General features: G+C 42.2%; 2 protein-coding genes across 8 annotated transcripts; one reads left to right on the top strand and one right to left on the bottom strand.

The window, feature by feature from the left end:
- oxnad1 (oxidoreductase NAD-binding domain containing 1) lies at positions 1-6,110 on the top strand. 2 transcript variants are annotated; one of them, XM_028429236.1, is made up of 8 exons: positions 1-142; positions 444-547; positions 926-992; positions 1,086-1,189; positions 2,255-2,396; positions 3,981-4,226; positions 4,314-4,422; positions 4,612-6,110. In XM_028429236.1, the coding sequence occupies exons 2-8, from the start codon at positions 450-452 to the stop codon at positions 4,767-4,769; spliced, it is 924 nt and encodes a 307-aa protein (XP_028285037.1). In that variant the 5' UTR covers positions 1-142; positions 444-449; the 3' UTR covers positions 4,770-6,110. The 2 variants fall into 2 exon arrangements, with proteins under 2 accessions (XP_028285037.1, XP_028285030.1); XM_028429229.1 differs by having other exon boundaries at positions 923-992.
- rftn1a (raftlin, lipid raft linker 1a) lies at positions 5,971-27,132 on the bottom strand. Of its 6 annotated transcripts, none has more exons than XM_028428677.1 (11): positions 25,555-25,653; positions 20,775-20,926; positions 13,959-14,142; positions 12,257-12,365; positions 9,442-10,162; positions 9,159-9,362; positions 8,492-8,601; positions 8,263-8,366; positions 7,774-7,849; positions 7,279-7,468; positions 5,971-6,043 (listed from the first exon to the last, which is right to left on the bottom strand). In XM_028428677.1, the coding sequence occupies exons 1-11, from the start codon at positions 25,641-25,643 to the stop codon at positions 6,030-6,032; spliced, it is 1,953 nt and encodes a 650-aa protein (XP_028284478.1). In that variant the 5' UTR covers positions 25,644-25,653; the 3' UTR covers positions 5,971-6,029. The 6 variants fall into 6 exon arrangements, with proteins under 6 accessions (XP_028284478.1, XP_028284467.1, XP_028284468.1 ...); XM_028428666.1 differs by lacking the exons at positions 5,971-6,043; positions 25,555-25,653 and adding exons at positions 26,878-27,030; positions 27,118-27,132 and having other exon boundaries at positions 6,184-7,468; XM_028428667.1 differs by lacking the exons at positions 5,971-6,043; positions 25,555-25,653 and adding exons at positions 26,878-27,020; positions 27,118-27,132 and having other exon boundaries at positions 6,184-7,468.
- Between the last annotated feature and the right edge of the window lie 528 nt (positions 27,133-27,660).

Below are 27,660 nucleotides of genomic sequence, written 5' to 3'. Positions count from 1 at the left end.
GTCGTGAGCCGCTATATATTTCGACGAGAAGAAGAAGAAGATGTGGCAGTGTCATGTAATCATAACATGACCAAGGTTATTCCGAAGATGTTTGGGAAAATATGAATTGTATTTGACAGAAATACAGTGTCAGCCCAGCACGGTAAAGAAATATTTATGTTGTGTAACGCTGTCAAATAACAAACCGAAAGTGACTGTTTACTACTTAGCAGCTTTAGCTAATGAGCTAACCTCACTCAGAGACGCATCACGAGGGAGGTCAACTCTGTCTAAAATGATCACAATGCTACACCTAGCTGATTTTCTGTGATTATTTGTATCAGTCTGTCTTTATCATTGTCCCTTAGACCCGTCCTGTTGAGGCGCTCAGCTAGTGTTTTATTGTAAAGATGTGCATGTGTTGCTTTGATAGCTGAAGATCTGTTTTGCTCTGTTCTGACTAGATCGCAATGAGCGTCCCCTGTTTCTTGTCGGCGGCAGCCCGAAGCTTCTACCTGCCCAGTCCTGGCGCCAGTCTGCTCTGCTTCCGCCTGTTAGTTACCACAAGGTGAGTTAAGTCTGGATTGTATCAGCTCATTATGGTTTACATGACGAACAACGAGGGGAATCATATCTTCACATCATCCAACGAAATGTTTCCTGTTAGCTCTGCTACGTTAAGTCTGCAATCTAGCCAGTTAAACCAAAGTCAGACATCATTACAATCCACGTACTTAAAATGAAATTATACACAAAGCTTAAAAGATAAGAAAAGGCTGTTTTGTAATTTGGGTGAGCTGGCCCTTTAAGTGCATTGCTCCTCAGTGAGAATGGGGGCAAATTCCACTTTAAAGTATTTTTCTCTTCACATAATGCTGCTGTCGCTTCCTGCATAGACGAATATTTGACAAGGCAAGTGACCAAATTGTTTTTGTCTTCTAAGTAGAAGAAACATGTCTTCCAAAAGACAAACGGACCACCTGGAAAGGACAGCAAACAACTACAGACAGAATGTAAGTCTATGTTTTTGTTGAATGAATTAATCTTTACTGCATATGTATGCTGTCTCTCTTAACCTCTTGATTTTGCTGTGCGTATTAATGCAGGCTCTGTATCCAGCTCAAGTATGTGGAATCATAAACGAGTCAGAGACTGTAAAACGACTGAGAATAGCAGTCCACCCAGACTTTGTCTTCAAAGCAGGGCAGTGGTGAGTAAACACTTATAAGAGTTTAAACTTTTCTCTTAGTATGACTATCAAATGAATCTGTGCTTTCCTTTTCTTAGGTCACATCAATAAAACCAGGCTCTTACTTCTCAATTGACATTAGAAAGAACATTAGAGATTTCCTTTAATGATACTTGTATTGCTCATAGTCACCACATGGTGGCAGGATTGTGTCAGGTTCTTATTCCTTGGGGTCCAGGTTTTTATATCTTCTGAAACTGTGCAGTCAGTACGGTGTTATTAGATGTTGTCACATCAGCTATAGGAACGAAACATGCCTATTAATCATTTACAGCCTGTCAGGTGACTTCAGCTCGGTCAAACAGATTTATGCAAAAACTGGCTAACGTACTTGTAGTTTATGTACAAACAACATTGGAAAATATTTTACCTTTCAGGCAAACCTCAAGTGACTCTTAGAACCATGATAGCAGTTATAATTTTCAGCAATGAAAGCAGGGCTTTTTTCTGCTGTGCTTGTCTGTCAGTCAGTGTTGCCAATGTTAATTAGTGTACCATGCCCATGCAGTATGTACATGAGCCCATACTGTAGGTGGGCGGTGGTGAGAAATAAAACTGGCAGCCAGTTGCCCTGCGGCAATTGATAATGAATGTAAATAGATGGAAATCCAGGAGTTTTAGTGTTTTTGAGAAGAATGGACTGTTAGTTGATCTTCTCCAGGTGGGAGTGCATGAGAAAAGAGAAGGTGGAGGTGGACGGGGGGACATATGTGTGCATTTTCATGGCAGACCCATATTCATGATGCCTCTGAGGGTAGTCATTGTGTTGGTGGAGCATTATCCCAACTGTTGCTGTTTTCCACTGTGGCAATTTTGTTGTGCTTGTGCTAAACTAACAAAGAGGCAACTTTGCACATGCTCTGGTTTTCTCTTTGGTTTCAGAAATGGAGTATTCTCCAAACTGAGGTCAAAGGGCACTGCTCTACTGTCATTCACATTTTGACCCTCAGTTCAGCATGTTTCTGCCTTTTTAGCCTTCGGCTTTTTTATAATAACTCAACATTCACGTTTTGTGTGTCTGAGCAGGGTGGATTTCTTCATCCCTGGTGTGGAGAAGGTGGGAGGTTTCTCCATGTGCTCCAGTCCAGGTTTGCTGCAGCGGGAGGGTGTCATTGAGCTGGCCGTCAAATACACCAAACACCCGCCAGCACACTGGATCCACACCATGGTGAGTGTGGTTGTCAGTTTCCCTGATATTACATATGTACACTAAAGTTAGGAAAATATATGTATAAACTTGATTTAATAAATAAGCTGCATATGCTTATGTGTTTATAAATGACATGCTGAAAGTGTGAAAAAAGTTAGGATTTATTTATATATGTATGGTACAGCTTTGTATAGCTTTACATAGTACCACACCACATTCAAACAGGAGAAGTCCACATCTGTGTAGTATGCACACACATATCACACAGCATCATCACACATGATTGTTGCCAGGGTGTTTTGTTTATTGATGTTATGACAGAAAGGATATAAACCCCTGCCATAACATGCCTGTTGTCTGAGGTGGGGACTGTATCTGTGACTGGATGAAAGAAGTGTGAAGATTGGGTTGAGGGGGTTGTTGGGGTCCTGTGTAATAGCATGTGCTCCTTGCCTGTGTTGCTGTTGAGGTTTGAGAGATTGGGGCAGTAAAGCCAATAAATTTGTGAATAACGTATGACTTTTTTCCCAACTGGAAGCATTTAATTTGTTACTTTTAACAATACTTTTATTAAGCGGCAACATGAAGTGCATCAGTGGTGTGTCGATCAAAGATTAGTTTATTGTTGCAGGTATTTGAAGCACTGGGGTTCACCTTGAAACTGAGTCAGGAGGACATGTGACTGTGATAATGACTACCACATTCACACATGTGCTCGAGTGGACGTTAAGGCCCAGGCACACAAAACATCAAAGAAATATTGAAGGCTGACTGGCGTATAGCCTCATGTTGCCTGTGTCTAGTTTAAAAAAAATGCACTTGAAGCTTGTTCTGTCACACCTCTCAATCAAACTTTGTACTGAGGTGCTTGGAATGAATTGGAAATATGCTTTCTAGCCTTTAGCTCCTCTGAAGGGGTGTCCTAGAAAGTTCAGAGCAGGAGATTCTTTCTATAAAAACCTTTGCAGTCAGCAGTGCTACAGTGGGTAAATAAGTAGCTGAATGTGTTACATTGTATTTATCTACCAGGAACCTGCTATTCAAGTATCTTTTTCTCTTTTTTTTTTTTAAATCCACTGCTGCGGGTATGAATATGAACAGTGTTTTCTTTTAGCTCGCCCCTCTCTCTTTCCTATCTCTCTGTAGCCTTCATGTTTGTTTGCAGCTTCTCTTTTTGATGATGGGCCCTAATAAACAGCTTTGAGCTACTACAGCATGTGTAAATAGGAGAAAGCAGTGTGTGCACGGCAAGTGTTCTAAGACTTGGAGCTCTCAGCTCTGGGATCATTTGATGATCCTTTTGTTTGATTTTGTGCTCCAGGAATAAGATAGCAGACTTGTAGCAGATTAAGAGTGCAGCCATTATTATGTGAACGTGTGCAAAAGCAGATGAAGGCATATTTATGGCTCCTTTTGGCTTCAAAAGACCTTTTCAACTTGTGAAGTTTCATTCACCTGTGCTATACCATAGGGTTCTTTGCATATGCATTCAAATGTAAAACTCTTTTTACTGTCTCCTGAGACTTGTCTAGGATGCTGTGATACTGTATTTTCCATTTTAGGTGCTTAGTCCAACTTTTGACTGCTCTTCCTTTTCCTCAGTGTACTGTTGGCTCCAGCGTGGCCATGCGTGTCGGTGGGGACTTCTTCTTTGACCCTCAGCCCTCAGATCCTGCTATGGATTTGCTATTGGTGGCAGGTGGTGTAGGGATCAATCCCCTCTACTCTATTCTGCTGCACACGGCAGATCTGCTACATCTCAACCAAGCCTTAGGCGACCGAGGGTACAACATAGGCTCTGCCCATCTCTGTTATAGCGCCAAGAACACCCAGGAACTGCTCTTCAAGGTCAGAATTTATTCTTGTGAGGAATGTTTAAAAACAGTTGTGATTTAATGTAATAAGGAAAAAACAAGCTGCTGTCTGTGTTTCCAGAATTCTATCACTGAGGTGTGCCAAGAGTTTCCTGACACGTTCTCTTGTGATTTCCACGTCACACAACAGAGCACAGATGTCGACCCACAACTCCAGCCATTTGTCAACCGTAAATAATACATACTTTGCATTGTTTTGTTTGGATGATTGAGTGACACTAGTACAGCCTGTCTTTGCTGATTTATCTGTGTCATCATGTAGAACAGGCTATCAAAGCTCCGTGTCTGAGAGCGAGAAGCAATAGGCACCACAGTGCTGAGTCTTGATTAATTGATTTACCTCCCCTGTGTCTCCCTAGGCGGGAGAATCACGGAGGAGGTGCTGCAGGCTCACGTGGACCCACAAAGGACTTTGTGTTACTTGTGCGGACCGCCACCCATGATCGAAACCATTTCGAAAACCCTCATGCAGCTTGGCCTCTCAAAAGACAGGATCCTCTTCGAGAAGTGGTGGTAGGAGCTTCTACAATTCCCAGAAACCATCAGGGTTGTCTGCACTCATCAGTGGACCGATGTACGGAGAGAATGGAAAGTAACTACAGTTCTCCAGGAATATGAGCACTGAAGGACTTATTTCATCATCCTCCTATTCCTGCTGCTGCAACCTGTGCCTGATCTTTGAAAGACCTCTGGGACCACCCACTCCTCAGCTAGCAGCTGACTCACAAAGACAATAGAGAGGAACTTTATTCCATATAATATAAACAGAAAGGCATCTGTACCGTCACGTGTATTTTGGAGACAGTGTGGTGTAAATGTTACATATTTTTAGGTACATTTACAAATTATCATTACTTGACTTAAGTTATTTTGTTTGCATGAATATATCCACCTGAAACTTTATGCACAGTTTTACCTAAATGTTTTAAAGCAGTAGTTTGACAGTTTGGGACATATGCTTAGGCTTTTTGAAAAGACTTATTGTGCTCCATTTATCTTCAGCTAGAAGTGTAAAATCAACACGTTATGAAGTGTTAGGCACCGGGCTATTTCCGGAATGCTTTGTAAAACTTTTAACTTTTTGTTTTTCACACAATATTTGGATGAAACAAACAAAAAGTAAAGTGTAAATCAGGGAAATTTAAAGGTGGTATCAGCAGAGGCTAGCTGTTTCCATTCTTAACCAAATCCTGGCTCCATGGATAGGTGTAAGTTGTTATTGATCTGCTCATCTAGTTCCCAGCAAGAAGTAAATAAGTAAATTTTCTAAAATGTGAAGCTGCTGCTTTAAAGTCCTGGAACGCTGAGCTTTTTCATTACAGAGTTGACATAATTTATAAAAAGGTGTTCTTAGAGGTGTATTTAATGAATGAACTTAATTTTCTTAAGTGCCGATTTTAGACTTGCTTGACAGAGTTACATTGTTTTTTTAATTTTACTTCACACCACTGAGCATATTTTTAGAATCAAAACTTCACAATCCTTCACACATTGGCCAGCAACCCTGCCTGTTGCTTACACTGTAACATGCATGCATACACAGTGCCTATCTCCCAGACAGTCTTCAATTGCACACATCCACATACCCATAAACGTTTTTTCATCCCGGGGTGGAGTAAGTATCCCATGGTGCCCTGTAATGGAACCTCCAGGTGGTCTCTGATTGGCTCGCATCACTGAACATCCCTCGGAGATGGTTGCAAGCTTCTCGTTGTCATCTCTCTGCAGGGGTTGTGCTGTTGAGACTCATTTTTGAGTTGTTTCTGCATTTTCTTCCTCATATGAGGAAAACTGTTTATGGCGGTAATGTGAGATGCAAAAGAAATAAAGAAAATTGAGTCAATCTTTTTTTAAAACACTTTATTGACCTTTTTTATATTCAGACCTACGTTACTATATTACACTACTTATACACAACACAGGTGGTCCAGGAAATATAAGTAATAAATAGCTTGTTTCTAATTTACACATTTGTAGGGGTCATATTACCTATTTATGAAAAAGTGGTTTCCTACCAGTCTCATGTAATTTGATTTGATCAAAGCATGGTGCTAGCCGTCTCTGAAATTACAACCCACAATTGGTATGCTCCCTGCAATGACAATTTGTATTTAAAAAGACTCACAAAAATACTGTTTACAGCTTGACCATTGCTGTATTTTGAGATTCATATTTATAGATTTAACAGCAACATCTTAAATTAGATAAAACATTAAAAATTATTACCCAGGATATGGGCTAAGCAAAACATTCGAATTTAAAACTACAGAATCAAGACATTTTCCATATTACTTCAGTTAGGTTCTTTCATCAGCTAATACCTACTGTATTGTATATGTATGCATGGAGTCCGGCTCTAAGTCACCATACTACATTGCATGTTTTTCTGCCTTTTTTTATCTTGCATTATAGTCTTTACATATAAAAGTACAGTAAGCACCAGCAAAATCAAAACTCACAGTCCTATTGCTGGAAAGTCGTAACGCACAACAGTGTGAACAAAAATATTACTTAAGGCTTGGATAGGAGACTACCTCCACACACACAGTCTCCACACATCGAAAAGCAGCAGATACACTTTCCCCATTTACGGGAGCTACAACCTCACATCCATGTCTTAACGCTCTACACTGAGCAGATAGAAGCGTTAGCAGTACAGATACAGTATAAGATTTACTACATCTCAGTTGTCCGCAGAGGAACTAAAAATGCAAGTCAACAAAATGTTGAAAAGCTTCTTCTTTTGTTTTAGAAACTATCCAGGTTTTAGCTTCCTTTGTGCCAAATGTGTCAACAAACACCGGAAAACAGCTGCTGTTTGATCCGCTCCTCTGTTTTCACCTCCTCCTTGACCCCTCCATCATCTCCCTGACAGAAATCTGTCCATCTCACTGACTTCTCCTGCTTGGACAGAGGGATCTTGTCAATGTCAGTTTCCTCTTCCTGCTCTTCCACAGAAGCTCTACTCTGCGATAGGAACAACAAGGCCTTTTGATGTTGTGAATCCTCTTCCCTCTGCTCCCTACCTTTCTGGACGTATTCGCTCCTTCCGCTATCCCCGCTCATCCTCCCCTCAGCCTCTTCCTCTTCCTTTGTGCGTCTGCCCAACTTGTCCATCTCTGTCTCTACCACGGGGGACCTGTTCTCTCCTCTCTCCTCCAGAGTGTCTCCAGTAGGATTCTTCTTTGCCTTGTTGCGACTCCTGAGGTTAAGCATCTGAAATCAAATAGATGTGTTTGAGATGGTTTTGTGCTTTGTGTCATGTCTTTTTCTTTCATTCTCTCCAGACACCTGACAAACCACAACAAAGACTCTTTCGCTGATGCCTTTTTCCTGTACAGTTTGAGACCAGCTATTTGCCTATTATTAGACTTTTACTTAGCAGGTTTATATTCGCTGTACATCCCATATTTAGTAACATGACTTTTTAATGACACCTTGTGTGACATAAAGTCGCGCGCCCTAAAGGCACATCACAGACAAGTGACAGATGTGTTGCAAAGAAAAAGGGGTAGACAAACCTTGAAGTCTTTTCTCTTGCGCTGCAAAATGGGTCTCTGAAGAAAAAGGATTTGCTTGGTCGACAAACTCCCATCACTGCACAAAGAGAAGAGCGGCACATTTACAGTTACCTGTTATCGTATGTTACAGGATGATGTGAGGCGCTTGCAGATCATTACTTGTATTAAAAATCAGGTTTCTGCTTGCTGCGGTTTGTAAAGTGACAGTTACAAGACAACAGCAGTTCAGCGATGGTGTTTTTGTTCGTGGCTCTGACAGATTTCAAAAGAGGTTTCATGTTGGGATGGAGCATATGATCATGATTTGTCAGATCTCGAACCGTCTGTCCTGCTTATTTAAACTGCACTGTCAGTCCTAATCCCAAGAAGAATAAGGCAGGAGACATCTTAGACAAAGGAATACTCACTCTGAAATTAACAAAGCTGTAATTAGTCCTTGCTGAATTTAGGTGATGCTATTCAAAGTGCAAAGAAGATGTGTTTTCTTACTTGTTTGTCTTGACAATGGGTGTGGGTAACACACACATGAGCCTCCATCCATACGGGGCCAAAGACTGAAGCAATGGAACGTAGTCTGCCTTCACTACAACACCCTGGATGGAGGAAAGAGGCAACAAATTATTCACACAAAAACTCATATCAGCCTGTACAGTCTTTCCTCCTATATAATGTTCAAAGAACAACATAAGCTGTCTGTCAGAAGGATTGTATAACTCACATCAACAACAGTCCACTGCTCAACCACAATAGCATCATAGGAAGTGTTTGTTGTCTCCTCTGCAGAGTTCTGGAAGATGAACACACTGTCCACAGATGAAACCCCATTGTCTGTGGAGTAAAAGGGACAAATTAGCCAGATAAACACGGGAGGATGTATGTGATTCAAACAGGAACTAAAAAGCTAATCTCCACTCTCCAATCTCTCACTACTGCTCCCTCGTTCCCTTTGGCTTAAGCCTGCTTATTCCACGGCCGGCTGAGCAGTGACTTGCGGTGTAAGCCACGGACTTTCGAAACATAACACCATGCATATCATCCATTACCCAGCAGTGAGGCAGAGACCTACAGCCTGAGCAGCTTTTTCATCTTGTCAATCCCTGGTGTCACTCAGCCAGTGAAAATTCTCAGCCAGGAGGTAAGTAACATTCACTTAAGCTGGCATAATCAATATTCTTATATTGATGACAAGTCTAGATTTTGCTCAAGTTTACCTGCGTGCTACCACCACTCTTTCAAAAATGATTGGGCAGTTTGATATGACTTACTGGATGGAGATCGATTGACTTTGGAAGAATCAAAATCAGTGTATTTAAATTGGAGTACCTACTGCTACCAGAAACCAGAGACCAGTTTAGAGTTGCATCTATGACAACACGATGTCATACCATTATCATCCCCAAGGTGGAAGAACCCATCAATGAGATGCGCCCCACTGCTGAAATGCTGAGTCATGTGGTCAAGCCAGTGTGCATCAACCTCTGTGATTAACCCGGAATCCCTTTGCACTCGCAGCGGCACCCTGAGCGAGTAAAACCTCAGAGAGGTGTTCAGCTCCTCTGTGTGGTTGTACAGTGCAAAGAGCTGCATCCCTACAGACACAAATAAACAGCAAGTTTGACAAGACAGTCTTACAGATGAGCTGTCAGACTAAGAACCCTCTTTACTTACTAGCCTGTGCTGGTGGAGAAGTCGCACCTTTGTCTTTCTCGGAACTCTTCAGTCTGATGTGATTGTTGTTGTGCGTTGTCACTCTGGTTTGGCCTTCTGGACAAGTAGAGTTTCTGCCATGGTTATGATCCAGCTCTGGAGAGCTGAGCCAGCTGTCTGAGCTTGAACCTCGTCTTTCTTTTTGGTTGGGAAGGTCATAATCATTCTCTGGGGATCCGCTGAGATTCTCATTAGGTTCTGGTAGATCACACTCCTCCTGCCTTATTGCACCATCTGTTTCTGAAGGGCTCAGACTTCTCTGATTATCCTGGACATCTGCTGGGTGTTGAGATTTGATGTAATTTTGAGGCTCCTTTGTTGATTCTTTGAGAGCTTGTTCATTAGACTCTTCTGGGTTGTGCTCTGAAATATGAGTGGGCTTCAGTGGGCTGAAGCCTGGTTCTCTTGGCACCAAAGTGTCCTGTTTGTTGAATTCTGCATCACCATTATCAAACAGTTGAGCTTCAGAGGGACACACATCCAGTTCTGTAACATTTTGATGAGATTCTGTGTGATCTGTAGGGCTTGTGGTGGCACTGAAAGGGTGTCGATGTATGGGTGAAGGGCTCGAATGTAAGGACGACAGCTCCTCTGGGTCCCATTGGCCTAAGAAGCAGGGCCCTCCACCTGGCTGCTGAAGGAAGCCTACAAACATCACCCCTTGCTCAGCAACATCCTGGATCTGTAAGAGTAACACACACACACACCGCAATGTTATCATGCATCCACATCCATTGACTCTATTAAAGTGTATCTGAGTGACTCATAAATATAAAGGACGGCTTTCACAGCCTTACAAATAAATTAGCACAGTCGCTTCTATTATAGTCTGACAAACAAAGCCTCATTTACACACAAACAAAGGCTGACATACGCGGGGCAGATATTCCACAAAATAACAACCTACCTAATCATCAGCAAAGATCAAATATTCAAATGACAAAAGGACCTCATTATTTCAACGCATTTGTGTGTGTACTTGTGTGTGACTCTGTGTGTATATATCTGCGTGTGTATGTCTGTGTGTGTGTGCACTGCTCCCTCCCATGGAGCTCTGGTGGTTAATTGTCAGTTGATATTTGGGCTGACAGTTTTAGACAGGCTCGACGGGAGACGAATCAGATTGCAAACTACCCCCAAACAATAATGAGACACATCTTCCCCTATTACCCACTACTTTTGACACTTCACTCATCTATACACACGCGCATCACATTTTGTTGAAAACAGTCTCTCTATTACCAGCACAGCATTGCTTACACACACAGTTATGTCTGATGAGTATATGTCCAGTGACAGACTGAGGGTGTGGAAAGGCTAGTGAGTGCTGGAAAAATACACAGAAGTATAGAATTTCAAAACTGAGTGCACACACACACACACACGCCATCCTGTCACTCCTCTCTGCCCGTTGCAGCTCCTGGGTTCTTATCTCGAACTCTCTCTGGCAGCTTGTGAGCTGATTGGTTATTCATGTCACGCTGCCGGAGCCTATCACATTATACTCAGTGATGTGCATTTCCATCCAATCAGGTTTTCCTTTGTGCTCTTTGGGTGTTCAGATGCAAATCTATTCAATAGAGCACATTTTCATTTCCCAATGTTGGACTGTTGGCGAATTCATGAGCAGAGAGACAAAAAAAAAGTGAGTTTAACAGCTGATAAATGGCAGCCATGATGCTGTGGGTTGGCAGGGTATTTTAGGGTAAACTCCAACTATCGTTTACCATTACAACTGCAACCTTACATTCATTATATTAATTTCCATGTTAGGGGATAGCAGGCAGATGCAACTGCCACCATTAATTATTGAAATTCTTTCAATCAGATATATTTGCAATATTTTAAAATGGGAAAAAAGCTAATCATATTTGCCTTATTTGAATTGGAGAAGCTCTGCATGTCAGTACCAGAGGCAGGGTTACCATATGGCACACACAGACAATTATAGCCAGTTGCCTGTAGCCTTTTAAGAACCGTAATGTTTCCTTCCCTGTCACAGCAGTGCGGCATGTTTGTGTGGGTGTGTATGTGTTGCGCAGACACATACACAAACATCCAGTGCAACAAGTATAAAGACAGAAAAAAAGGATGGAGAAGTGAATTCAACATTGATTTTTGTTAATTTAATTAAAAAATTCTTTGTGAATGTTTTCTTGAATTGTGCATACCTAGATTAGGCAAGGTCTAAAATGTAAATGTAATTACATTCACACTATTTTTCTTTTCCTCCTGTCTTCTTTTAGCTAACTGTGAAGCCTTCAGTACCACTCGGTTCCATTCGTAACAGCCATCAAGCAACAAAAAGGTTGCAAAAGTATGACTGAAACTAAAGTGAGTGGCACCGACTCATCAACTCAGTTGTTATGTATGATGAAAATTATGTATATAGCCATGTACCAGGCTGTAAAGATGTTTATTTCTGCTGTTACGATGGTCATTTTAACATGGAGATCTATGGGGATGGATTCTTTTCAGAGCCAGCCTCAGCTGCCCACTCAAGCAACTGGCACCTCGGTGGCCTCCTGTTGTTACAGGACACTGGCTGCAGAGCCAGGTGGATGATACTTAGCATTTTTGCTCCACATGTTTGCCAAATTATAGATCAGGCAGGTGTTAGTGCATGTATCCATCTTCAGATATACTCACTGACACTTGCCAGATCGCTTGTGAGACACCCCCAAAGATTCATTTTTTTTGTACAATAAATACAAGAAAGAGAATGCAAAGTAATAAACCAAATCAACATTTCTGTCATGACTGGGCTTGAACTCACCCTCTTGACATAGCTCTGGATCACCTCTGGGTCAGCAACCTGGTGACCTGCCACACACACATCTGTCTCCAGGCGATTTCTTGCCCATTTCAGTTGGCTTTTCTCTGAACTAAAAAGGTGAGAAAAAAAAGTAATTCAACACAAAGCATCAATCATACATATAGTTCAGCTCAATCCTGCTCTTATGAAGCAGAAAATGTCAACTGTGTCAGCACTGTTATAAAATTACTTTGGACTGTGGCCATTAGGTTTATTTGCTGTTACATCACCCAGTTACTGTTGAAAAAGGAGCCTTGACTTCATATACTGTGGCAGATGTGCTCATGTTCGCTAGCACTCATTGACCCCAAATGATCAGAGCAGTAACATAATGACGATTCTGATACTGAGTGAATTTTCCATTTAAGGATAGCACGCATTCACCACAAACACAAAAGACTTATTAGACAGAAAAAAGACTGAATTTCCGTCTGCTCCCTCTGCAAGACACCATCATAAAAGGAGTATTCAGATACGCCTCTTCAGATTTGGATTGAGGTCAGTGGGAAGGCCGAGGTAATATCTTGTGCTCTGAGGCGTGAGTGACATTCTCAGCTAGATTTCAAACAGCAGATCTGTGATATATTTTTCTTTCATTTTTTTAGGGTTTTCAGATGAAAGGGGATGGCGGTGATGGGGAGATAAAAGGCAGAGTAAAGGGGACTAAGGGGGGTGATGGGGACAAAAGAAAAGAGGGGGGACGGTCATCACTGAAGAAAGCAGATGAAAGGATGGAGAGATGGTTTCTCTTTTCCAGCGTGCCGTTCCCCTCTGGCGAGCGCTGATGATGCAATCAGCCGTCTCCACGGTGACAGGTGCCAGGAAGCAGCAGGACCACTTGGCAGGAGGGGCATCAAAGGAGCAGGCTGGCACCTGCCTGTGCACTACAGTGTGTGCTTGTGTGTGATTACAATACACTATTTCATGTATTCACAATAAAAAACATAAGATGTCCAAAACTACTCACAGTAATATCTTTAACTGAAATCTGACAACAAAAGTAAGGTTAACCATGGCTAGGCCTGGCAAAAGACACAGGGCAGGGGTCGAGCTGCTGCTATGAAATATTTTATTCATTCAAATTATAATAATAATAAGTCCTAATGAGATGATGGTAGTGATGCCTGTGTGTCACCTGCCATCCTTAGCTCCACTTATGTTCCACCTCTTTGCCCACTTTAGGATTATCTCAGGCACCATCAGGTAGGTGACAGCCGGAGCCACTACAGTGAGCTTCAAAACCGCTCTTCAGGAAATCTGATTGACTTCTTGGATGGCTTGTCCATCTTTATGTATGGTCTATGAAATACAGTCATGATAATGATGTATATGGATATAGGTAAGCCTACAGATCAAAAATTACCTCAAAGAAGACAAAAGTGAATGGACACTCTTGGAGTTCTGTGTTACCAGAGGGAGAACTAGGGAACAGTACATAGCTACAAAATGTAATCACAGTACAGTAATGTATGTTATCTTGTAGAGTCAAGAGTGAAAGAATTGGGATACTGAGCTAAAGTTAGCGGCTGACTCAACAGTAATTGCTCTCACTTTAAGGGTGTCTCATGACAATGCATCTCAACTGGCTTCTGTGTTAAAACAACTCTGTAGCTTTAATTAACGTACAGTGAAAATGACAATGGTGTGTGTTTACTATGTGTACCTCAGTGTCTCTCGGACCAGCACGGCCCGGTGGAGCTGGCGTTGGATGTGTGCATGACGAGGGCCACAGGGGTGAACGAAGGGGTGGACAGCAACCAGCACAAAACCCTGTGTGTAGAGTTCCCTGACCTGAACTGGCAGCTCTCTGACTGAGGACAGACAAAGCACAGATGACACCGGCACCTCTGAAAAGAGAAGAATGGGTGAGAGGGGAACAGAGAAAAAAAACGAGGTTAGACAAAAAGGGATATCATGAGGATGGTGGAACAAGTTGAAAAAGCGGCAGGAAAAAATAAATATATGGCTGAATCAATAAGGAGAATGAAATGAAAAAGAGGACATAGGGAGCAAAAGAACAAAGAGAGAGCATGTTTCATTATGAAAATTCCCACTGAACAACAACACATGGCATCTTCACGCTAAATCTGAAACTAATTACACCAGAACTATTAGCCTCTGTCCTCACTGTCACCGGCGCAGTCTGGCTTTTGGAAAACACACACTTGCAGAGATAAACAAGTGTGCATGCTCCGTTATGCATGAACAGATGCTGGAAAGAGCTCATTTGAACATACATTAACACATTTTCACCAACACAAATAGCCACGGATCAGTATAACACACACACACACACACATTCATCAAAAGGTTTGAAAGACAATGGTATCACATTGCTTGTTTGGGCATATGGTATTAGCGGCTATCGTTAAGACAGAGCCGCTTGTCTTATTACCACACACAATGGAAAGAAAGCCCGTTCTCTTCAGTGGAAGTGGTTAGCAGAGCTTATCATATGGAAGCAAACTGTCATGGCAAATCCACCAGAGAGAGCGCAATGTTTGTGAGAACGACCCTCCTGAGGTCGCTGTATTGTAGTAAGGCTCCCTGTCTGTTCACGGGCTTTTAAGGGAGCATGCATGTATGGCTGTGTGTTTCTGAGTGAAGCCAGGTGTGTGAGAGAGTGAGGAGGAGGAGGAGGATGGAAAAAGAGATGAGAAGTGGGAAAAAAAGGGAGAAAGAAAGAGTGAGGCAGTTAGCAGAGAGAGCAGAGAGAGAGATGAGGCTGTCTGTGCCTGAATGCTTGTCATCCTTTCCCATTCAATCTCATTTGCATGGGTCTGGAGAAGAGAAAATAACCTGAATAAATTAACTACATACACACAAAACACACAAAACACACACACACACACACATCTACATAAGGGGGGGGGGGAATGTGCAAGCCATCTCATTTTCAATTTGTTCTCCATCATCTGGCATGTTCACTCATACACACACACACAAGCACACACACAACTTGGCTAGTTTATCAGGATACAAGGACATGAGCAAACACTTTTCTAACTTCCATCATAGTTAAACAATGGGGTGGAAGAAAAAAAAACTCCCAGAGAAAATCCAACCATCACATCATGTTGGCATGACCGCTTGGAACCACAAGAGCCTTTCATCAAGCAAACACTTAAACGGGTGTCTGTGGGGACTTATCAAAAGCAGTACAGTGATAATAATAATAACAGCTGGAGACTAGGGTGGGGTGGCAGGGGGGGATAACAACGATCCTGTCACCGTAAACAGTCATTAGCTGTCATTAGCTCTGCACGGCTGGCACTCACCCACAGACAAGAAGCAGGCAAGGCACGGCAGCTAATTCAGGCAAGGCATACAGAAAGTTATTAGGGTGTTATGCAGCGCTTTAGGCAGGGAAGCGACTTCATTTATACTGTCTGCCACTGTGGGATTTAAAAGTGAAGGCTGTAATTCCACTGCAGCATGGGAACATGGGAATGGCTCAAGGCGGGAAAGCTGGCTGGAGTTTTACAGTGCCAGCTAGCAAGGCCAGGGAGCAGTGTGAAAGTGCAGGAAAAAGGTGCTCCAAGGTATGATGGTATTGTTTGCACCTTTGAGGGTACAAAGGGGGGAAATGTTGTCATGAGAGAGCAGCGAAACTTTTCAGATAAATTAAAAAGGAACTTAGGAGTCTGACAATCTTTGGATGTCTTAAAATGTTAACTAGACAATCTGTCAAATGACTATAACACGAGACATGAAACAAAAGCACACATTATCCAAAGATATTTACCCCTTGAGTTAATTCACATACATTTGGTTGAGCTTTTTCAGACCTATCCACATGATTTTTTATGGGTTTGGTGTGTGTTGTATGTGATAACACAAACAGACCTAGCTGTTACTTTCATCCCACGTTACTTCTTTACATTGTTTAACGGTTGCCAGAAGCAACTGAGCGCCTGTTCATCTGTTCATCTCTGCTATTTCCAACCCACAGCTTTAACCACATCACAGCCGCCTCACTTTTTGACCCTGGCTTTCACAGGCTGTGTGTGGAGTGTGAGAGTCATCCCCTCCCTGTAACTGCTTGGAAGGGCTTATTAATGCCTTGTACAAATCCCTGAATTTCTATGTGTGACTGTAAAGCATATTTTGCAGTGTATGTGTGCCACACTATCTCAGCAAGTGTGTATAGACTAGTCTGTTTTTGCCAGTGTCTGAGTGTGCATGCATGAGAAAGGAAGAGTTTGTACTAAGCCTGCTAGGTGATGCATGGGGATTACTACTTACAGCCACCCTCAAGGCTTATCCCTCTGCTTGCTGGAGGTTCACGTTCATTTAAATAGCCTTCTAATGACTTGCAGAGGTTTTAGGCAAGGATATGTGCCAAAACAGTGACTATAAAATAATCAACTTCCTGGAGCCAGGGGCTCCCTGCTGTTCAGAGAATGTAGCCGCAAGTGATGACAGTTGTTGGTCAGTAGTTGTCAGAGGAGGTCTGATCTCCTCAGAGCGCCCACTTTATTAGAAAAGTCTCAGAAAGAGCGACGGGTTCACAAAAATGGCTGACAAGTACAAGCAGGAGAAAAAAAAGGTTTGCTGTGGTGAGAACACAGTGTGGCGCTTAAGGCACATACAGTACCCATGTACTTGTGAGGTTGTGAATTCCAGTCTGGCTCACTTTTGACACATAGCAGCTCTATGCCATCTTGGCTGGCGTTCTCTCGTGGCTTTTTGCCAACATCACTGAAACTGCCTCACAATCATGCAGAAAAATGATTTGAATTTGATGTCACAGTCAGATCAACAATCTTTCATGAAAAATGTGGATGTGCTTACCTTGAAAAGTGTGTCAGGCAATGCAGATGCTGCACACTGATGTATCTGTGCCTGCTCTCTGAGCCCAAATACATCACACACAGATTCTAATAGGAACGACATATCATGTAAGGCAGAAGGAATACGTCACACTTTGTCAACAGAGTGAACATTTATCATATGATTGTGGTGTAGATCCACACACACACACACACACACATACACATACACACACAGAGAAACAGCTACTGCATAAAACTGTAGGTATATATTGGTATTGATAGTAATTGAAATTTAAAAAGTTAAAACCACATTTAATGATACTAGGGGAATTATCTAATGCTTCTTCAGTTCACATAAGCTTAGTGGCTATACCACAGTGGTTATATGTGCAAGCAAAATCACAAAAATCTCCTAAAGAAAGTCAGGGGTTTGGCTCAGCTAACACTGTTTGAGTCAGACACACAATAAACAATGTTAAAGATAAATTTGACATTCGAGTATTTTTTTTCATTTCCTGTAGATATATTGCAGTAATATTGCAACTGTAAATGTCCTTGTTCCCCATAAAATGTGATATTGTCACAGCCCTAATCTGTACAGATACCTCAGGTCAAAATAAACTTGTCCAAAGGCATACAAAAACGCCGCAAACAGTAACACTAACACACACACGCACACAGAGCTGAGCATTAGACACATGTTGTAAGTTTTAATGAGCCGAGTGGGTCTCCGTCTCTGCAGGGCAGCAGAATGTCATCAGCAGAGTTCAGCTTCTCGCTGCCTGCTCCAGAGACCAGCGTTAGTCACACAGCATCACACCTAACTTACTTCCTCACACATCCACAGAGTCCTGACTCCTGCATGCTCTTCTCACACCTCTAACTCTCTTCCTCTCGACTTCGCCCCTCCCAATTCTGGTCCTGACTAACATTCACCGCAACTCTGGTTTTTATGTGCTGTTCATTTTCTCACCCCCTGTTCTCCGCTACACCTCCCTGACTTTATATTGCCTCCCATCTATTTTTGCTTTCTTCCCCCCTTTGCTCAACCTCTTCTCAGTTCCTGTTTTCCCCTTCTTTCCATTTCTCCTGCTCATTATCTGAGTGCAGCTTCGACACAAAGGAGGCTGGGTTAAAATGTCACACCTGGCTGCTAGATCTCATACCCTACATTCATGCTGACATGTCAATGAGAATAATGAAGATCATGGCACCTTTTCTTAAAGGTGGATGATCTGTCAAGGTACAGCAGATTGGTGATTAGAGAGTAATAAGACAGTTGAGTAGAATGAGACATTGGTTTCAGGTCATATGATGAGATGACAGAACAAATAAATGATCCATGAGTGAACTGCAGGCCTGATACATGGAACATATTTCTCCTCTTCCACCCTGGATTCACCACAGGGTCACTGTGACCCAGAGTGTGTGAGCTGGGTTGTGTCACACAGAAATATGTTTGCAGTGTTAGAGCACTTAAAACAAAGTCTGACACTGCATCGTCAGCCGCATCGTCTCTGGTGGGTTTCATCACTCAGACTGGTCAAGGGTCAAATTCAAAATCACAATTTGTTCCTCCTCAGTCTGAACATTAAGCTCCTCATCCTGAGAACAAAACTCTGTTTAATAAACAGCAATCTAGCCTCACATATTTCGCCGGGGCACCACAAAGGTATTTGTTTTTCATTACTGTGTAGGAGTCATCAAGTCACACTGGCAGGGAAATAATATTATTAATGGAAGCCAAATTGAATTAAAGGATGGATTTGACCGTGGGTTTCGTCAATGTCATGCACTGACATACAGATTCCTCTATCTGCCTCCTACTTACACACACACACAGGCGCACACACACACAAATACAAATAAATCCCTTTGCTGGGAATGAGGTCTCTCAATCTCCACAAACAATCAGATAATCCTCCAGGAATCCTTCACTTCTCTTGGTCTCTCTATCACAAATGGAGAGAAACGGAAAGAGGCCGGCGTATACCCACTCACACACAGATGCACACAATTCATATAGTAGCTGTGTTTATCCAAAAATAGAGTCTAGCGATCTTAAGCAGCTATGGTAGCGTCACTGAATTTACCATATAAATGACCTGCCTGTCTGTTGAAAGATAACACTAACTCTGTTGACTAAGTGCTATGAAGTGTTTTGTGAGTGTGTGTGAATGAGCCACCGAGGCGGCTTGTATGAACATTGTGTGTGTGTGGTCTTTTTGTATCCATAATACAGTGTGTGTTGTTGCTGCACACGTGATCAGAGAATTTATCTGCTGCTGCCTTTAGCAACAAGAACGACAAGCAGCCCTCATGTCTTTTGTCTGTTTTGGTCACCACCAGCATTCTGGGTTGCCAGATTTCTTCCTGCCAACACCACAGCTTACCTCATTTGCCAAACATAACAGGGCTGGCTGAAAATGAAGCCGACTGGCAACCAGACCACGGCCACTTGGCTGTGTCGTCGTGCCTGCTGTCTGTTACAGTGTTGCATTTGAGACTCGTCTAAAAAGGATTTTGGTGAGAATCTTGCACCTGCTTCTGCCTGTCAAGGTGATGGAGAGCAAAACGCAGGGTTGTAGAAACATTAAGCCATAGGGAAAAGAATTATTTCTTTATTTATTTTTCAATAACTGCTTCGTCCCTCCCCATCGACTCACAGACCACACCATCACAATGGCAGAATTAGTATTTTTAGAAACCACATGCCTCTGGAGGATTCTCATCAAACGTTCTCAAGGCACATACACACAAACACACACCCACACATTATCAGACGCACAATTTTACATATTATCAAACAGATACGCACACGGCAAGATGCTGCAAACACATATCAGCTTTAGTATTTTGCCATTGTGTGGTGGAGCAGTGGGGGGAAAGTTAGAGGGCACTGCTGCAGTGAGCACAATATAGCTGAATCTGAGAATTAGAGAAGTCTTTGAACTCTGCAACAGGAGCTTCACTCAGATACAACTGCAGCTTATAAGTCACTTTTTGCCCTCAAGATACTTACAGTATGAAAAAAAATGTTGCTGACCCAAACATTTCATTTGACTGAGTAAAGTTAGAATAGCAACTGTGGCTGTTTTATGAGTGGAACACACACAGACTGTAACCAGAGCGCAGGATGACAAAGCAGTGCAGAGTTTAAACTGCGAACAGTCATGTTAAAAACAAAGCAAGGTGGTCTGGAGAAAGAAACCCTCTGAAATTCTTTGGGAGGACTGAATGTGAAGACACACTCCTCTGAGCGTCCTCCGGACTGGAACTCAGACAAATGTGAATCAGATCTGAATGAAACTTGCCTGCTGCCTTCCATGGCCAACATTTGTTGTTTTCATTTGAGCTGTATCTGATTCCGCCTCCTCTATCACTCATTCATCATCATCACTAAGAAGCCCTGTATGGTAAGGGCTTATTTAATTTATTTCATGTTATTGTAGGAAAGGAGCCTAAATAGATAGATCATCCTCTCTTGTTAATGTTGTTTCTTTAAAAGAGGTGAACTATGAACAAACACATGACTATTTCAAGTATGCATGCGTGGGAGAAGTCAAGTCACATGATGCATGTCTCACTGGGTTTCATGGGCTCAGCCCAAGCTCTCAAAAAGAACAATGAAAATAAGTGGAGCTATGTTAAATATAACAGAAAAAATAACAGATTTTTTTTACATGACTGACTGAACTTCATACCTTCTTTCCCCAGCAGGAAATCCAGAAAGTGGTAGGTATAGGCCACCCCAACTTTTGTCTCCACCTGAGGCCGTCTGAGGGTGGAGTAAATGTTGCCTGGGCTACGCCTCTCTTCTGCCTTTCGCAACTTAGGGAGCCTACACCCCATATCTCTGTGAGAAGAGATAAGAAGAGAGGAGAAGAGGAAGGGATGGGAAGAGTTAGTAAGAGGCCTGGAATCAATAGTGTTTCTAAATATAAAGAATGTAATAGCACATCCAACAGGGTGTGTGATAGTCACACACAAACCTAAATGCTATTGTTCATGTGCAAGCTTGAGCTTCAGGAAATGATGTGTGTATGTAACTCTCATACACACACACAATCACTGCTACACTGAAATATGAGAGTGTCAGCCATTACCTGCTTGGTGGGCTGTGATACAGGCACCTCCTAATCAAATAGGGCTGATTGAGAGCGACATGTTTGATCAGAACGAATTAAAGCAGAAATGAGACTGATTTCCTGCCCTGTCAAGCGGAGCGACATGAGCATGGATAGACAGAACAAGGAGAGGAGAGGAGAGGAGAGGAGAGGAGAGGAGAGGAGAGGAGAGGAGAGGAAATATTTAGCATTTTGTATTGCTAACTAATTTACATGTTGATCCAAGGCTTGCCTAGAAACCCAAAGACTTTTTCATATTGTATAAGGACCAAAGGAAACCCTCAGGAAGTGGTAATTTTGGCTAGAGTTTGAAATTCTGGTCTTATGAATTTCAACAGGCAATTTACACTCAAAGGTCTGCATATAAAGAAGAAAAGCCCAGGGTGATATTTGAGACAAATAAGGGGGAAAGAGGAGAGACAGAAGGGTTAAACGACAAGAGAAAGCAGGCGTGGCCAACATTCGTCAAGCTAATCTGATGTGACAGGATCGGTACCCTCAAACCATCACCACAGACACACTTAATATTGCTGTCTGCCACGGCTTGTAAGAGCCACACGGTGAGGCGCACATCTGCATGAGTGTGTATTTGTGTGTGCATATGTCTTCCCCAGAGGCAGGTCTATATCTGTATCTCTGTATCTGTTTGGGGAGCATGGAGAATGACACAGTTACTCCCATTGGGCCAAGTGCATGGACATTAACTCGGGTAACGATCCTAACAGACTACATTAGACCCGGTGTGTGTGTGCCGTGTATATGAGAGCCGGTGTTATGTGTGTTTGGTGACTTTGATTGCATGGTGTGTGCATTTTGAAAGGTTAGAAAGCTGCAAAAATGCAACGTGTGGTTACATTTTATGACCTGAGAGAGAACACACTTTTTCTTTTAATTCTGCAAAGAACAAGCAATTAGGAGTTATTATTCTTTCAATACGACACACTGTTTTATAATGAGGACAAATGAGGATGACACTGGGAGAGGAAGTATATCATGTGATCTTATCTTGCCTCCTTTTAGCATTTGATTCTGCTTGCCTTGCCCATAATTACAAAAATGTCCTTACTACTCTGACCCATGCTTTAATCACTTCTTTTCTGCTTCCTTTCACCATCTTTGGTTGAAGCCAGTCCCTGTACTCTGTTGGTACAATGGCCTTGATTAGCCTTACAGTTAACTCCTTATTTTCTTGCTTTTTACAACCATGTGATTACAAGGCTTCCCAACCTTTGCACTCTCATCACCAGTCAATTTTGACCGTCTTCTCAACTTCTAGCCAGTCTTGCTACTATTCCAATTATGTCCCTTATTATTCCACTGCACCCTCTGTCCACACCATTTCTGATCCTTCCTGTCAAGGGTCAAGTACCATCTTGGTACTTCAAGGGGTAATGGGACATCCATACTTCTAAGAAGCAATCAGTGCTAAAATTCTTACATACAAGAGAGGATGAAAGTGTATATGCTGGAGAGAGACCTCAATAACACAAACACAGTCTCATCCCATTGCAGGAAACAGTGCAATATAATCTATTGTTTCCTATACAATGACAAGAATGATCCACTTTGTTTTTTTCTCGTTTTCATTTTGTTTGTGCACAAATCAAATATTACACTGTAAAACGTTGAAAATGTCTCTGTTAACCTACAGTAGATCTTCACCCAGGAGTCTTGGGTTCTAGTCCAACCTACTGTGGCTTTATTTTGACAAAGATACCATCACTTTCATCTCACTTTCCACTCCTGGATGAGGTTAGACTTTAAAACACAACTGGTTAAGGTTGGGTGGTAAAAACAGGCTGTAATGCTGCCTCTCAGAAAATGATTCATGTCAGTCTGCATGAAACAATATATTAAATTACATCAATATTTCACTGGGAAGAAAAAACAATGTGCTGCAGACAGTCAAATTGAAATGCGTTAGTTTACAATCTGTGCCTGTTGTCATTAAAACAAAAGAACAATTTGTGTCATTGTGCATGAAACAAGTGATTTAAAATGACTACTTCACATTATGGGATGAGACTGGGCTGGTAGCACACAGTAGCAGACAACAACTACAAAAAGATGTGAGGATGTTTAAGGTACAAAAGCTGTACCTTGCACCCTTCTGCCCTCTCTGGTATGGACTCCTTCTTTCCAAGACCTTCTGTCTGGTAGCTCAATGAGTTTTCACAAAAGCACTCTCCTGCTGAGCCTGTTAAGTCTCATAAAACTATTACAATGTCTCCAGACAGACAGCCAGCTAAGCGTACCTCAGGTTATTACTAAGTTAGAGGATGTAGATCCACTCCCAAACATTTTTACTCTAGGGCTGTACTTCAATATTCTCTGTCTGTGAAGAGGACAAAGGTAGGTTAATGTGGGGACGCTCAGCAGCCTTCATCTCTGGCTGGTCAGGGAAAAGGGATTTAAGTTTGAGCATATGAGGGTCACAATACAATATTAGGCTTGAATTGCCTGATCTACTTCTCAATTTTCCTCTTCTGTATTTTAATCCAATTTCTTCCTTATTCCAATGCAAATGGTCTAAATTTCATACAGATCACATTCGCCTTCCTCCTCTCTATTCATAATGCATCATGCAGTGCTAAAAAATCATAACAATTTGGAATAATATGCTTACTATGTTGCCAGCAGCAGTTGGTTTTATTGCTCTCAAATAAGAGTGATTGGTTCTAGCCTCGGCCCTGACTGGCTAACTGCTCTTCTGGTTGATCCAATATCTCATTATCCTTTTCATTGCATGCTGACAGTTCAGTTTCAAAACAAAGGCCTCACTTTAACAGATGAACTCCGTCTGTAAGCTTTAGAAACAGATATCTGTAATTGGACACAACGCAGAGATGAAAAACCAAGGTTGTACTACCAGAGGAACTCTTCTGAGTTGAAGACTCGAGGCCTTTTTGCTACATATGAGGCCTTTTTCTCTACATGTTGACTTCAAACAGATTCTCTCGCTTGCTGTCGCACAAACACACAGGCAGAAAAAGGCACTGACAGCAAAAAACATCCATTAAACGGGTAGAGACAGGAGAGGGAGAGAGAGAGACAGATAAAAGGAATATAAAAAAAAGAAAGAACACGGTGAAAAGGGAGACAGACAGGGAGTAGCAGAGAGGGCTTCTCATTAGAGAATCTTTTGCAACGGAGAGTTTTGAAATGACAGCAGATTTACGCGAGAGCATAATCCGTCTGCGCTGTGCCACTGTTCTGCAACCTCCATGCCACTCGGGAGGGCGGGGAGTGGGGGGGCGCTTTCCAAGAAGCAATATTCACCCTGAGCAGAGGGAGAGCTACAGATGGACACAGGCTTGGGAAAACATATTAACAGATACAAGTAGCAGGAAAGTTACATTGTTTTCTCCTAGTTGTTCAAAAAAAGGCACCATAAACTTATACTATCTATGACTGTGCTATGAACCAGAGCCAGCAACAGTGGTTATTATGAGAAACAGGAAGGCAATAATACAGAATGAGGTGTGCGGATATAAGAAATAATGGGAAAGCCATAAAAACATTACTTTGAGTGATGATCTAAATGGTAAGAAAGGCTGACATAAAGTCACACTTAAGATCACTATCACAATATATATGCACATTGATAGGTTCAGCACAGAAAATATTTGCCTTATATGCAGTATGCAGGTACTTGAGATGTTTAGAAACTTATTCATCAAGCATTACCATCACGGAGGCGTCTGTCTCAAAATGATATGCAGCAAAAAGAACCCTCTTCAACAACAAGAAGCTCGAAAAGTCTTGCAACAGATGGTTTGACGCCCACAGAGCCCTGATCTCAACACCATCAAGCCCATCTGGGATTACAGGAAGAGACGGAAGAACTTTAAGTATGTGGAGGTGAGTAAGACTCTGCATTAACACTGTATTAACTGGAACATTTTTTCAGAAAAAAAAATACACAGAAAGATTTTTAAGTTGACCCATGTGACCTGTATGGAAAAACCTACTGAGTCGCATCTGTGATGTCAATCAACACAGTTTATCTTTTAACCTTTAACCTTCCTTATAGCTTCAGATCTCAATATGACCAGACCTGTTGTTATTTTCACAGCTTTTAATGTTACTTTTATTTACATGTTTTGTTAATTTGTGTAGCACTAAACTGATTTATGGCCAGAATCAGCAAATTAATCTGTCACTGCTGCCTTTATGGGCCGATTTGAAAGGAGTAATTTGCAATAACAGCAGAATTATGCATGTTTTGTTGGGCCAGTAAAGGTTATCCAACTCAGAATTAAGTGACATTTTACAGTTGTGTTGTTGTTTATCAACAACAATTAGAATGTGCCCAAGGAAAAAGGGCTTATTTTAGCACATTATACACTACACATACAGTATCTCACTGAATTTCAAAATTAGAGGTGACAGACTGAGTCCTGGGGAGCAGGCTTCCCTCCCACTGGGTTGGAGCTCCACTCCCATCCAAGAATGGGGGATGCTGATGATCAGGGATGAGCAGAGAAAGCAAGAAAAAAAAGACAGAAGGAAGGTGGAAATGGAGAGAGAGATAGAGAGAGCAGAGTGGGAGCATGTCAAGTTGCCTGGAGGGAGGTGTGATTCCCCCAAGCAACAAAGTAGTCACCTCAAACAGTGTTTTAATGAGGCTACACGGGGAGGATAAAAAACAAATTATGACAGTGATGTATTGGGCTGTCTCACAGCTTCTTACACAGCCTATTTTTTCCTCTAAAAAGAAGTGTTTATGAACAAAGGGAGCATCCATTTACCAAGCCCCAAGTTTGGCTCTTAAGGTTCCTGAATCCATCACACATTAGACCCCATTCCTGTGGAGAGACTTACAGAACATCAGCCTATACTGTTTGCACGACCAGAGTGATAAACTGGATGTCACTCACCACTAATGCTTTCTTTTAATAGATTTCCAGCTATACAGTGAGCAGCCATACATAGCCATGTAACTAATTGATGCCCCATGCATTTTGTAGGTGCAGTCTAGCTTGAAATTGCATGTTTCTGGTTTCCCTTCTTTTCCTCCTTTTTGGTGCGTCCAACCTCTCTCTCTCTCTCTCTCACACACACACACACACACACACACACACACACACACACACACACACACATACAACACGTGGCGAGCTGTGCTCCCCGTTAACGGGAAATGATACATGACAGGTCGCTTACGCACCACATCTTTCTCGTTCCGACACACACACACACACACACTCCATCCCCTGCTTCCATCTGCGCTCGGCACATTACTCCGTCACGCATATCTTGAGTTCACTTCAACCTGTGACAGTGAGCAGAGGGCTTATTCATTTCGCTCCGTCGAAACAAAAACAAATGATACACAACATCACACAAATCAAACGAATGGCATGAATGTCTAAACCCCCGAAACTGATTTCACTCTGTCACCCCGTGTTTTATTGTGAAAGGCTCCCAAAGACTCCTCTCGTTCTTTTACTGTAGTTAGTTTAACTGTATTTAAAGTGCTTAAAAACATACAAAATCTAATGACTCATATGCAGCAACACCTGGAATAAAAATGTTTACGGAAATATGTCATTCATTGTGGTCACTCATATCGTTAATAATTGCCAAAATATGAACAACTCCGCCTGAAAACACAATATAAAACATTTTCTCTGCAGAATTCATGAACATCCACAAGAGTTAAAGAGTTAAAACTCACCTATCCCCGTCACCGGTCTGAACGCAGTGTGAACTGGATTGGACGCTTTCCTTTCACTTCACTCAAGTCGACGCGTGTCCCTCCTCTCTCTGTCTTTGCTGTCTGTCCCCGTCACAGCAGCTGCAGCGAGACAGCCACCGGCCCTGAAAGACACTGCGATCCAATGAGAAGCAAACATGGATCCTTCATTTAGAAAGAAGTACAGCTGACTGTAAGCTCATGATTAACACTCCCGTCTACCTCCGTGCCTGTCAGCAGCCAGTGTGAAGAGGAGGGAGGGAGGGAGGGCGGTTTATCTCATCCTCTCTTCTTCCTGATGCTCCTCACTCGCTGCTCATGGTTGGATCTTTTTTTAACACTTTGTGAAACTATATGCATCTCATTATCGAGTGATTACTGACAAAGTGATTCTCAGAAAAGCAACAATATATATTTGGTTAAAAGAAATCGTGCAGATGTGCAACTTCCACATGTTTCCCCTAATAGACACTGACCCGTGCCACACGTGGATGTGTGGCTCCTAATAAAGATTATCACTGCTGGAGGTGTTTGTGTTTTTAATGTTCTCCTTTGGAAAATTCATATTTCATAAGAAGCTATCCAGACTTATCCATAATTCAGAAACGTCTGACTTTGGGGGTGTATGTGGGTGGGGCTGGTGGGTGGCCAAGGGCTGGACAGGGCACCCTGGGGAACCCAGTCACACCACCAGACTGTGACAAAAACAAAACGCTCTGTGACCAGGAGATGATGGGGCTTGTTGCCAGGGAAGACAGGCAATTC

Source organism: Parambassis ranga, chromosome 2 (genome assembly GCF_900634625.1).
Source record: "Parambassis ranga chromosome 2, fParRan2.1, whole genome shotgun sequence".
Lineage (NCBI taxonomy): Eukaryota > Metazoa > Chordata > Actinopteri > Ambassidae > Parambassis > Parambassis ranga.
This window is presented reverse-complemented; position numbering and strand designations above follow the sequence as displayed.

Excerpts from the sequence above, each read along its gene's own strand:
- oxnad1 (XM_028429229.1), top strand. The coding sequence starts at position 450 with ATGAGCGTCCCCTGTTTCTTGTCGGCGGCAGCCCGAAGCTTCTACCTG. Across the intron at positions 2,397-3,980 it reads CACACTGGATCCACACCATG|TGTACTGTTGGCTCCAGCGT; the intron begins GTGAGTGTGGTT and ends CCTTTTCCTCAG. Across the intron at positions 4,227-4,313 it reads CCCAGGAACTGCTCTTCAAG|AATTCTATCACTGAGGTGTG; the intron begins GTCAGAATTTAT and ends CTGTGTTTCCAG.
- rftn1a (XM_028428665.1), bottom strand. The coding sequence starts at position 25,643 with ATGGGAGTGGAGCTCCAACCCAGTGGGAGGGAAGCCTGCTCCCCAGGA. Across the intron at positions 20,927-25,554 it reads TTGAAATTCAGTGAGATACT|AGATATGGGGTGTAGGCTCC; the intron begins GTATGTGTAGTG and ends CTCTTCTCACAG. Across the intron at positions 10,163-12,256 it reads TCCAGAGCTATGTCAAGAGG|ATCCAGGATGTTGCTGAGCA; the intron begins GTGAGTTCAAGC and ends TTACTCTTACAG.